Below are 13,588 nucleotides of genomic sequence, written 5' to 3'. Positions count from 1 at the left end.
ATACTCCACAATAATTGTAATAGTCATGTGCAGTGATTGGCTGGGAGTACCTCCCACAAAATTCCATACAAGCTTTAGGTTATGGTTAAGAATTTAGTTATTTCCTTTGGTATATGGTTTTCTTTCAAATTTTCTTTTTCTGTGAATAGGAAGGCTTTCCACTTAGAATGAAAGCTGTACATGTCATCAACACAACATCTGTCATTGACAAGATCATGATGCTTATCAAACCATTCCTTAATAAGGAACTGGCCGCAATAGTAAGTGAAATAAATTTTTTTGCCTTTGCTTTTGATTTTTCAACACTAAGTCACTGTAGGAAATATGTTACACTTTATAAGTACACAAAAGAGATGGGTTGCATTAAGATTAATCTTGTTTTACAGCTTTACTTCCATAAGGCAGATAATGCAGACTTCTACAAGGTGTATAACAAGGAGTGGATGCCAAAGGATTATGGTGGCAAAGAGAAATCTGTTGCTGAATTAAGTGGTATGAGTAACAGTAATTCTGTGACTTCAGTTGCTGAATTAAATTATGTGAATAACTGTAGTTTTGCATTTTTCTGTTATGGAATTGAACCAAGGTTGACAGCTGCAGGACACTGCTTAAACATTTTCATTTGTAAAAAGCTGTAGATGGAGACCATGTTCTGACTGCAGTAAGCAGATTCAAATGTATGTAGGTGCAGCACTCATGCAGATGTGGAAAGACATGCACAAGGCAGAGTAGCATAGAAAGCTGTATCAGACCAATGTCTGAAGAATACAAAAACTACACCATAGAATGGTACCTGTGTGGCTTACAACCTAGCTTTAAGAATTTTAAAGTTTTTCTTTATGAAGTCAGGGAGTTGGGATCATAGTGAATGGATTGGATTGTGAGTCAGCTCTTTTGATTTATAGTTTCTGTGCTCTTTAGATTGATGGTTCACCTAAACTGTCACTAATGCATTTGCTCAGAGTATATTTGCTATGACACACATGATTGTGCTTTAGTGTTGCTACAATATTTGGAAAAACTAGTGTGCTGTGACAGATCACATCTCAGATCAATATCTGCATTTAAATCTGTGCCTACATACATACTTTGCAAGCCATCATATGGTGCATTGTGAAGGGTACCTTTTACTGCTACTAGTCATTCCCTTTTCTGTTCCACTCAAAAATGGAGTGAGGGAAACATAACTGTCTACATGCATCCATACAAGTCCTAATTTCTCATATGTTGTCTTTATGGTCCTTATGTGACACGTTTATTGGTGGCACTAAAATCATTCTGCAATCAGTCACAAATTCTAGTTCTCTAAATTTGATTAATACTCTCTTCCATGCAGGAATTCCTATCTGAGTTCATGAAGCACTTCCATAACACTCATGCATTGATCGAACTGTCTGGTAACAAATCTAGCAGAACACCTCTGAATTGATTTAGTGTCTTCCTTTAACCTGAACTGGTCCGAATCCCAAAAGCTTATGTGCTCATTCTATCTCATATCACTTTGCAATGTTATGTCTAGATATTTAATCAATGTGACTCTGTCAAGCAGCACACGACTAACACTGTATTAAAATATTACTGGATTCTTTTTCAAACTCATCTACATTAACTTACATTTCTCTACATTTAGAGTAAGCTGTCATTCACCATACCAAATATAAATTCTATCTAAGTCATCCCTATCCTCCTACAGTCACACAATGACAAAAGTTTTCGTTACACTACAACATCATTAGTTAACAGTCACCGTTTATAAAGAACTAGAGTGGTCCTATCACACATACTTAATTAAATTGGTGACAGTATCATCTGTCTGCACACATGTAATGAAATTGTTAGTGACAGCACCATTTCTCCTTTCTTCTATTGGATATAAGTTGCAAATAAATCAGCTAGAAGGTAGTGATAACTTAACAGTGAATGTCTTGCCAGGATGGCACAATCTTGTCTCCTCATATTGGAGTCATTGGTGGTGTATATTCAACTTCAGGAATCTGTCACTGCAAAACATTAAAACTGACAAAGGCTGTGGCCTGCTGCTGACAAATAAGGTGCAGTATTACATGTACCCCACCGTAGAGATTGCAAACCAGATGGCCAAGCTGCACAAAGACAAATTTGTTGTTTCTATTAATGAGGTTGCCATCAGGTATGAACGACAGTGTGTTTCCACCTCCTAATACAGCCTGTAAGATTGGTTAGCGGTAGCTCCTTCTGGGATCAAATGTAATTTACTAAAGGCTTTAACAGAGCTTCGTATGTCATTCTCAGTGAGTAGAAACTGATAGAGGTGAAAGTATGCGCATGCATGCCACAAGGAAGTGTGATACAATTATTATCGTTCTTTACATGAATTAGTGGTATGGCAGATATCAGCAGTTCTTCGAGACTAGTCGAGGATATTGCAATAAAAGCAGGAAAGGAGGGATGGGGAGGGGTGGAAGGGGGGTTTTCATTGGAAAACTGTTGTGAAATATGGAAAGACCTGCAGACACTGTTGTTTGCTGCAAATATTGCAAGGTCAACATCATCAGCGACATCCATTTGACATCTGTTGCTGCATATACCCAGGTCTCTTTCAGAATTTTGCATTTTTTTGCATTCTTCAACTACACAGGTCCACATTGCCCCCCAGATGTTTTATAATGCCATCCACTCATTTCCACTAAGTTGTCATTGTATCATTTTCTAATTTCTTGAATTCAAGAAAAGTTTTTCCATTTACTACCTATTTGTATGGCTACATGATCAGCTCACCGCCATTTCATGTTCGTAATTGCCTCTTGCATTCCATGGCCCATTTGATTGTTTTCCTTCCTCTCCCAGTTATCCTTGACATACGTATCTCCACTACTGATAATGCAGACCAAAAGCAATTTCTGATGTCTGTCTCGTCTTCAGTAGCACTAAGGAAAAGAAAATCATTTTCAGTTTGTTCACTACCCAGTACAGGGTTTTGCAGGTTTCTAGAGGTTGGAGAGGAGACTTAGCAGATGAAGGTTTGGTAAGGAATCCTAGTCTGGAAATGTACCATTTGGATATAAAATAAATTTGAAGTCTGGATTTCTTTCAAATCTCAAACTTCATTGTACACACATAAGCTGAGAAGAGGGCACTGTAGTTCCTGTTGTAATTATGACATCACACAACAGCAGCTGTGAGAAATTGGTACTTTTGAAACTAGGAAGGCTGGCTGTGGTGTTCCACACATGTGCTACAAAGAGACTTTGGAGAGGACATCCTTTGTCACACAGAAGAAATCATGAGGACAAGTACTCAAAATGTTGCCTATCGCACATGCTCCTACAGCACATAGATTGGGGCCCATTGTCTCCACTGTGTGTGTGCTGTGATGAAGGAGATTTGAAGTGTCTCAATCTTCAAACTTACTTTATATCCAAGTGGCACATTTGTGGACATGGCTTCCATATCAAAACTTCATCTACCAAGTCCCCTCTCCAACCCTTAGAAACCTGCAATAGGAATTTTGAGTCACCCTGTATAATTTTTATCATGTTCTAACTCATTTCCAAACCTAGTTTCAAGCTTTGCCTAGTATGTCCTTTCACAAGTGGTTAAATATTATCTATAGTATCAGCAAACAGCAGAATGTCTTCAGCAAAATGAATGTGATTTAATATGTGTATTTACCATGCATTCTTTATTCAATTTCTCAGCTTAAGGAACTGCTGATATGAACTCTTAACATAAGTAAATGGAATGTCATGCATGTTAACAGGCTAATAGGTCCCATTATTGTTCGATTAAACTTCCCTTAAGTAAAAAGGCCTGAAAAATTACCAGTTCATGACACTGATATGGGTGTGCCAACTGTAAAAATTGTTAGTACACCTAAACAGGTAATTCCAAAGGATTTAAGTATACTAAATCTCATGTTACTAAATTGTCGAAATGTCTGTAGCAAGATCCCCGAGTTACTCTCTGAAATAAACAGTAGTAATGCCAATATTGTATTAGGTTCTGAAAGCTGGTTGAAACCAGACATAAATAGCAGTGAAATTTTTAACTAGGATTGGACAATGTTTACGAAGGATAGGACTGATGCTATGGGAGGTGGTGTGTTCATTGCAGTTAAAAGCTGTTTAAATGCAATTGAGATCGATACTGGATGACACTGTGAAAAAGTCTGGATAAATCTATCAATCAGACAATTGTATTAGGATGTTTTTATAGACCACCAGCATCTGCAACAAACATCGCAGAACGTTTCAGGGAAAGTCTTGAGTACTGGTACATAGGAAATAAATATCCAAATTTTCCATTAGGTAGTTATAGTTGGAGGCTTTAATCCGGCATCCATTGACTGGGAAAATTACACGGTTATCACAGGGGCCAGAAGCAAAGACTCGTGTGAAGTTATTCTAGGAGCACTCTCAACATACAACCTTAAGCAATTGATTAGAAAACCAACTCGAGACGGGAACATATTAGATATATTGGTGACACACAGACACGATCTTTTTGAGGAAGTTAATCTAGAAGAAGGTATTAGCGACCATAATGTCGTTGTGGCTTCTATGTCAGTGGAAACGTACAGTTTTCTTGTTTGGGAAAGAAAATAAAAGTGTTGTTAATGAATATCTTCATTGTCAGCTCCAAGCATGCACCGCGGGACGCAAAGATATTGAGCACCTTTGGTCGGAATTTAAAGGTATTGTCCACAACGTGCTAGAGAAATATGTGCCTAGCAAAAATATAGGGAAGGGAAAGGATCCACCTTGGTTCAACAAACGTATTAGAAAGTTGCTGAGAAAGCACAGAATTTTGCACAGTCGTTTTAAACGTAGTCACTGCCCCGCTGACAAACAGAAATTATGTGAAATGAAAGCAGCTGTCAAAAGGTCAATGAGATATTCTTTTAACGAATTTGAAAGCAATATTTTATCAGATTCTAAAAATAAACCCAATAAATTTTGGTCGTACGTATAATCTATGAACGCTACAAACAATTCAATACCTTCTTTAGCTGATAGTACGGGTAAGGTAACGGATGATGATAAACAGAAGGTCGAAATTGTAAACCTAGCTTTCAAAAACTCGTTTACGGTAGATGACTGCAGCACCATTCCCCCTTTCAAATATCGAACAAACGCAAGGATGAATGACATAGTGTTTAGTGTATCCGGGATTGTAAAACAGTTAAGTTCCTTAGACGCCAGAAAGGCATCTGGCCCAGACGGTATCCCCGTAAGATTTTATGTTGACTATGCTACAAATATAGCACTATTCTTATCCGTCATCTATCAGAGATTTAACGGCGGAAAGTTCCACGGGACTGGAAGAAGGCCCACGTCATAGCAATCTATAAAAAGGGTAGGACATCGGATGCACATAGTTACTGGTCAATTTTATTGACATCGATTTGTTGTAGAATCATGGAACATATTTTGTGTTCAGACATAATGACCTTTCTAGACTCTGAGAAGTTCATCTGCAGAAACCAGCACGGTTTTAGGAAACAGCGGTCATGCGAGACACAACTGGCCCTCTTTGTGCATGATATACAACAGGCTCTAGATATCGGCTCCCAGGTTGATGCCATATTTCTCGACTTTCGGAAGGCGTTCGACTCAGTTCCGCACTGTCGCTTGCTACAAAAAGTGCGCGCTTACGGTCTATCCGATGACATATGCGGTTGGATAGAAAGTTTTCTGGCAGATAGGGACCAGTATGTCGTCCTGAACGGGGTAACTTCAACAGAAACAAGAGTAACTTCAGGTGTGCCCCAGGGCAGCGTAATAGGTCCTCAGCTTTTTACGATTTACATAAACGATCTGGTTGATGGCATTAACAGCGACATTAGACTGTTTGCCGATGATGCTGTAGCCCACAGGAAAGTAGTATCACACGAAAGTTGTGAACAAATCAATGACGATTTGCAGACAATAAATGAGTGGTGCAATGACTGACAGTTATCGCTTAATATTAGTAAGTGTAACCTACTGCGTATAACAAAGTGAAAATCCCCATTAATGTACGAGTACAAAATAAGTGCCCAGTCTTTGGAAGCGGTAACATCTGTCAAGTATATGGGTGTGACTATTCGAAATGATCTCAAATGGAATGAACAGATTGCAGAAGTAACGGGTAAGGCGAACTCTAGACTGCGGTTTATTGGTGGCATCCTGAAGCGATGCAGCCCTTCAACAAAGGAAATTGCTTGCAATATTCTAGTTCGTCCAGTCTTAGAGCACTGCTCGTTTGTATGGGACCCTTACCAGTTGGGCCTGACTCAAGAGATTGAGAGGGTCCAAAGAAGAGCGGCAAGATTCGTGACTGGTACATTTAGCCATCGTGAGAGCGTTACAAATCTCATAGAAAGTTTGAAATGGGCCACATTTGCAGATTGACGGCGCGCTAAACGGAAGGGGCTGCTGACTAAATTCCAAAATCCGATCTTCGTCGAGGATGTAGAGCATATATTATTTCCACCAACTTTCAAATCGCGCAATGATCACCATTCAAAGATAAGGAAAATTAGAGCTCGTGCTGAGGCGTTCAGACAGTTGTTTTTCCCTCGCGCGATCCGCGAGTGGAACAGAGGGAGGGAAATACGACTTTGGCGCGAATAATGCCCTCCTCCACACACCGCTTGGTGGCTAGCGGAGAATATATTGTACATGGTCTGGGTTTTCTGTGGATATAATTCTACTGTGGTATGGATAACAGGTGTGTCACAGTGTGGAAGTGAAACTGGAAACTTGCTCCATAGTTGAATATGTCGGACAAAACGATTCTTGTGGGCAAATTGCACACAGATTCACCATGGCATTCTGGTGGGGTATGAACCAAATGCGTCCATCTGTAATGAAATGGTGCCAACAATTTGATCAAGGCCACACCGGAGGGTGATGCTTATCAACAAACAGTGTAGGCCGGTCACTGAAACAATCGCACAACCAGAATACTCACAAAGTAAGAAGCTGTGCCTTGAATTAAGGTTAAAGCTAATCTAGCTCATGTGGTGTTGTTTTTGCGATGATATTTTTACAGTTCTTTCACTAATTTTACCTTCACATGCGGTGAATTTTTGCAGTATGTTTGCTGCCATGCATTGGTAAAGTTTTCATGCCTGTCCAAATTTTTAAATCATTACGATACGCCAATATTCTCACTTTCATCCACCAAATGTTGCAGTGTAGGATTTACAAATTCCACCATTCAATCTGTAGTAAATTAACGTTTCCCAGCTGATGTAACAAAAGATTTTTTCCTAGCTGATGTAAAAAAAAAAAATTTACTGTCTTCTGTGTGGCACAGAATTATTGTGTGCCTGTTGCAGTTTTTTATATCCTAAAGTTGAAACTCTAAGTTTATAATAAGCTGCAATTTACTTTTTCATGTGAGCTGTAAATGGTAATTTATGATCAATTTTGAGAGAGTCTGCAATGCCGGGTAACAGTCACTTCTACTTGCTGGTCATTCGAGCAATGATAAAAATATGTGACTGTAGTTTCCTTGCTCTGCCCGGTTAGTAAAAGTGAGAGCACTCTGATCACTTGATCAGTTTCAGTATGTGCATGGCCTAAGTGAATTGTGATCCAAAGTTTATATTTCAGTTTTACGATTTTTTCTTGGAAACTGTTAAGAGTCAAGTGTGACGGATAGTTTCAGAATCTTAAGTCATAATGATTATGTTGCTTGGATGATGGCTAAAAAATCATGATGTATTACATATTAGTAACTAAATTAGTCATAAAACATTTCATTAGACGTTACCTTCATACGGAAGAAATATAAGCAAGTAAAATACTATCTAAAAAATGAGTAAGCTGCATATCGCTGAATAGTTGTGTCGCTGATCACGAGTGGTATGGGCTCTCTGTGATTCCTCTGTGCCACATACACTTCACTTCACACTGTCATAACAATAGAGTATGACAAATGACAAAATCATTCAGAAACATGTAACAAGAATATGTAAATGTAAAATTTGTTGCAGGCGAAATGCGAGAGCTGGTGACTAAGACAGGAGGAAGTTATGTGGAGGCAGAGTCGAAATGGAGAGTGGACGAGAGCAAGAGGCAAGGCAAGCTGAAGACGCAGGGAGACCTCTTCGGGGCAGAGGGGTCCTTCAAGAAGCTGTCCATCGACTGAGAAGTCTGCGGGTGCAGAGAATGAGTCAGCAGCCAGTGAGCTCCTGTCCAGACTTCGCAAGATGCGTGCACTCTTTTTATACAACAGGAGCAAGAAAATCTTGCAGGCTGTATTCAGAAATGGGACTGGTATGTCCTATTTCTAATAAAAAATGGGATAACATCTACGATATTCACTATGCAGTCTACATTCACTGTTCAGTCAACTGACAGTAGTGTAAATGAAGTTGCGACACTCTCTGTTTGTAAAGATTACCATGTAAAAGAGCTACCATGATACTAAAATATATAACATATACCTGAAATCATGCTGTGTTGACTTTAAAACGACTAGTCAAATTCACCTTAAGATTTCCTTCTCTCTCACAAACGAAAATGTTTCTCATCGCACTGATAACGATCATTTGGTTCAGTTTCAATAATTAATAGAATTCTGCACTCTCGACACAAATTTACATTTAATTCGCTATGAAGCCCCTTCATCATAAGGGGTAACAGTTTCTGTTAGCCTAGCTTGTTGGCTAGGGGATGTACAGTAAGCTTCGACTGTCCGTGTGTGGATTATCTAGTTGGCAGATTATCCATGCATTTTTGGAAAATTAAATTTAATATTTTCGTTTACAACACATTGTTCTGTATGTGACTTACGTTTTACAGCAAAATGAGGATGCTTGTCCCTTTGTAATCATCAAATACACTTTGTGTCAAACGTAAATAGGTGGCAGGAAGAGAACCCTTTACCACCGAAAGTAGTTGCTGTTGCCTTGTGGCCTGCTTGCACGTGGTAACTATACAGCCTCGTCACAGGGTTAGGCAAACAAGAAAAACAAAAACAAAAAAAAAGAAAAACAAAAACAAAAAAGAGAACAATGCTTCCGAATTTTTATATGTGAAAACTCTTAAGGCTTTTTAAATAATACAACGTTATTAACATTCTACATCTTTATTCTTCTTGACTATAAATTTTTAGTTCACTGTCGCTAGAGGGCTCCGAATTGCAGCACACGTTACACGCCAGTGTGAAACGTAACTACACTAAGGTGACAAAAGTCATAGGATAGCTATAAGCTCATATATAGATGGCGATAGTATCGCGTACAGGTATTAACTGGCAATGCATTGGCGGTGCAGTTAATTGTACTCAGATGCAGTGGCATAGCGTGGTTGTAAAGGTTGGGGAGACTCTGCAGTTATTATAGGGAGGCAAAATAGTAGAATAAACAATAATTTAAACAAATGAAACAAAATGCATCAAATGAAACAACAACTACTACTACCACTACCATTACCACCTCCACTAATAATAATAGTAATAATAACTAACTTGTTCAAGAAACGATGACAAATTTGTAGAACTCCGCAGCAAGAGAAGAAGCACTTATATTTCCTTGTACACAAGCCCAATGCGCCTGACTTTTCTTTCCACGAATAAGTCTATAACTCGATTTACAAAGATCTGATCAATGGATAGCTCTTCAAGTAGTGTCTTTTCTATTGCTAACGTGCTGAAACACGACAGCCGGATGTTGGACATTGAATTCCGTAAATAATTCTTCACTCGTTTAAGAGAACTCATGCTTCGTTCACTACTTGCTGTAGTTGCGGGTAGGGTCAAAACCAAACGCAGGAACTTCGTTGTTTCTTCATAAACGGAGTCTAAATCATTGTTGGTAACGTACTTTAAGAGGATTCTTGGAGATAAGTGTATTTTCTCACCAGCGTATATGTAACACAGTTCATTTTCAAGTTGTTCTTGTTTGAAAAAAGGGCACTGTTCTAATAATTGAAGCAGTTTCAACTTTGGGAATTCTTTCTGTTAGTTTGGGAAACACTTTTCGTTCAAAAGTTCAACAAACTGAATTTGAGGAAAGTCTTCAAACCTTCTTTCCACCTGAACAATTTGCAAATGCAGTATCCCATAAGTTAGTGGTCTGAGAGATGTCTTTTGACTGTCACAGAATGATAAGTTGCCATTCAAACGGAAGGTGCATTTAAGGCATTCATCAACGAATGTTTCCGTTCTTAATTGTCGTAAGTTTCTCAAAACAGTTCTTATTTCGTCGTGGCAAGCAGTTATACTGACAGATTTTGACTGAAGAACGTAAAAGAGATGATCAACATAAACAAAGCACCCTCGGTAGAAGCAAAGCAAGTAGACAAACGTAGGATCATCCATCTGTTGTTTCATTCGCACAGCACAGCTCAAAGATTCTGGGTCCCACTGAGAATCCGTATCATCAAATATATAATTAAAAACACTATATAGCCCTAAAAAATGACTAGATGTTGTTGAAACTGCCCTGGAACGGAAGTTCCAGCGAGTGTTGCTTGCATTTGGCAGTTTAAATCCTTTCTCAGTTAGCAATACAGTGCGTTTTGATGACTTGCTGAAAAAAGAATGGAATACAGTAAGCTCACTTACAAACATGCGTACTTGAATGATTTTGGAGGCATGTAACAGTACCAAATTCAGTTGGTGTGCGCAACAATGAACAAACAGCGCATAGGGACAGAACTGCTTCACCGATTGTTGTAGTCCTCTATCTCTGCCCGCCATTACTGAAGCGCCATCATATGTTTGACTAACCACTTTTCCTTCCACATTCCATTCTTTCAATATTGCATGAATAATGTTCGACAAACCTTCATCAGTTTTATCTCCAGAAACATCGTAAAATCCAACGAATCTTTCCTCAATTTTGTCTGCAATACAATACCTGCATGTTATACTCATTTGACTCTTGCATGACACGTCTAATGTTTCATCAGCCTGAATCGAAATGAAATTGCAGTTCTGAATTTCAGATTTTATTTTCCCATTAACTTCCAGAGTTATCATTCCTATTACATCATTAAGTATATCTGGAGAAGTTCCTTTAAAGGTAGAAGATGATGACAGATGGTCTCGGATTAACTGCTTTCCTTGAACTAGTAAATCCAACAATTCCAGATAGTTACCTTTGTTGCTGGAGGATTCGTCTTCTCGATGGCCGCGAAAGGCTGGTTCTTGTTTACAAAGAAATACAATTGCCTGAATAAGACGAGCCAATACTCTCCTGCTGGATGCAACTTGTTCGTCGTATTTTATTGCTGTCAGACGAGCGGCTTCAGAAGGGGCGTGCTCATTCTACTTTTGCTTAATAACTGAAATGATTCTTTGTTCTGCAGGTGACGTTTTGATGTCTGATGCTTTCCTGTCAAAGTTCTTTGGCTGGCTCAAATGGCTCTGAGCACTATGGGACTCAACTTCTGAGGTCATTAGTCCCCTAGAACTTAGAACTAGTTAAACCTAACTAACCTAAGGACATCACACACATCCATGCCCGAGGCAGGATTCGAAGCTGCGACCGTAGCGGTCTCGCTGTTCCAGACTGCAGCGCCTAGAACCGCACGGCTACTTCGGCCGGCTCAAAGTTCTTTATTGTACAAATGCCCTCATTGCATCATTCCTTTTCACCACCAAACAGAAGACATATATAACAATATAATCTGTTACTAACTGCATTCGTAGTCAGCCAAGCATACTTTGTGCGTTTCAAGAAGAACTGCACCACAAGATGATTAAGTGCGTTTTTGTTTGGCTTCACTTAAAACTACACTGAGTATAGGAGTAGGTCGTTTCTCCTTCAATTCGCACTTTTTTTTTTTGTACGATAATGTAGAAAAGGGCATTTTTATAAAAATTCTATAAGGTGTTCAGTTGCTGGCTCACTCATGTTGGCGACACAACGAAAATATGCACTAAAATCAAACAAGAATGACTATGAACACAAACAGCGCGACTGTTCACTTCCGTGTTAAAAGCCAGCATAGAAGCGGCGGAGACTAGTCTCGATACCTGCTAGCAAGCGCAGCGCACCGGCCTTCGTGCGAGAGGGGAGCCGAGAATGAATGCCGGACATTTGCCACGCCGGACATTTGCCACACTTGCCCCTTCGCCAGGTAGCTTGAGTAGCGATCCCTCAGGTAAGGGACGCCCTTCCTCGCACTTCTTATGTCCGCTTTCAAACCGCCGTCTCCACATCTTACTCGATACGACCAGTACGTAAGGGACCTTCTTTATCTTGGTGAAATATTGAGCTTCTTTTCCGAAATCGAAATATTTATAACTTTTGGGAAACGAAATCAATACCGACGATTTTGTCAGTATGTAATTAGTTCTGCCAAGTATAAATATAGATCCCTCTGTCTGTACGGTAGCTTCCTTTCACGCTTACTGATTGCGATAGAAACAGTCCATCGCCATGGGAGCAACAAGAAAGGAACGATGTAACTAGAATGCGAATGTATACTAATCATTTCTTTTTGATCACTGCATTTGTGCCTACTTTAATTACTACAGCTGCATACCCAAAAGACAATAAGGAAAGAATAAATGGGTATGTGAATGTTTGAAAAGAAGAACGACATACGCCATATTAATTTACTCTCTAAAAACATTAGTTAATAAAGTGTAGCGGGTCAATGTTCAAAACATAACTGAAAACATGTTCACTAAATATAGATAAGAACATCTACACTCCTGGAAATTGAAATAAGAACACCGTGAATTCATTGTCCCAGGAAGGGGAAACTTTATTGACACATTCCTGGGGTCAGATACATCACATGATCACACTGACAGAACCACAGGCACATAGACACAGGCAACAGAGCATGCACAATGTCGGCACTAGTACAGTGTATATCCACCTTTCGCAGCAATGCAGGCTGCTATTCTCCCATGGAGACGATCGTAGAGATGCTGGATGTAGTCCTGCGGAACGGCTTGCCATGCCATTTCCACCTGGCGCCTCAGTTGGACCAGCGTTCGTGCTGGACGTGCAGACCGCGTGAGACGACGCTTCATCCAGTCCCAAACATGCTCAATGGGGGACAGATCCGGAGATCTTGCTGGCCAGGGTAGTTGACTTACACCTTCTAGAGCTCGTTGGGTGGCACGGGATACATGCGGACGTGCATTGTCCTGTTGGAACAGCAAGTTCCCTTGCCGGTCTAGGAATGGTAGAACGATGGGTTCGATGACGGTTTGGATGTACCGTGCACTATTCAGTGTCCCCTCGACGATCACCAGTGGTGTACGGCCAGTGTAGGAGATCGCTCCCCACACCATGATGCCGGGTGTTGGCCCTGTGTGCCTCGGTCGTATGCAGTCCTGATTGTGGCGCTCACCTGCACGGCGCCAAACACGCATACGACCATCATTGGCACCAAGGCAGAAGCGACTCTCATCGCTGAAGACGACACGTCTCCATTCGTCCCTCCATTCACGCCTGTCGCGACACCACTGGAGGCGGGCTGCACGATGTTGGGGCGTGAGCGGAAGACGGCCTAACGGTGTACGGGACCGTAGCCCAGCTTCATGGAGACGGTTGCGAATGGTCCTCGCCGATACCCCAGGAGCAACAGTGTCCCTAATTTGCTGGGAAGTGGCGGTGCGGTCCTCTACGGCACTGCGTAGGATCCTACGG

The 13,588-nt window shown here is 40.4% G+C and overlaps 1 protein-coding gene across 1 annotated transcript in view; it reads left to right on the top strand.

Moving 5' to 3' along the window:
* LOC124712271 overlaps nucleotides 1-8,411 on the top strand; it is a 44,486-nt gene extending 36,075 nt beyond the window's left edge. Inside the window, exons 10-12 of the mRNA XM_047242566.1 lie at nucleotides 150-260; nucleotides 387-492; nucleotides 7,964-8,411. Coding sequence (XP_047098522.1) covers nucleotides 150-260; nucleotides 387-492; nucleotides 7,964-8,118 — 372 coding nt within the window. The 3' untranslated portion in view covers nucleotides 8,119-8,411. The remainder of the gene's footprint in view (nucleotides 1-149; nucleotides 261-386; nucleotides 493-7,963) is intronic.
* The last annotated feature ends 5,177 nt before the right edge of the window (nucleotides 8,412-13,588 follow it).

This window comes from Schistocerca piceifrons, chromosome 8 (assembly GCF_021461385.2).
Source record: "Schistocerca piceifrons isolate TAMUIC-IGC-003096 chromosome 8, iqSchPice1.1, whole genome shotgun sequence".
NCBI classification, from domain to species: domain Eukaryota; kingdom Metazoa; phylum Arthropoda; class Insecta; order Orthoptera; family Acrididae; genus Schistocerca; species Schistocerca piceifrons.
The sequence above is the reverse complement of the archived record's forward strand: the minus strand, read 5'-3'. Positions and strand labels throughout refer to the sequence as shown.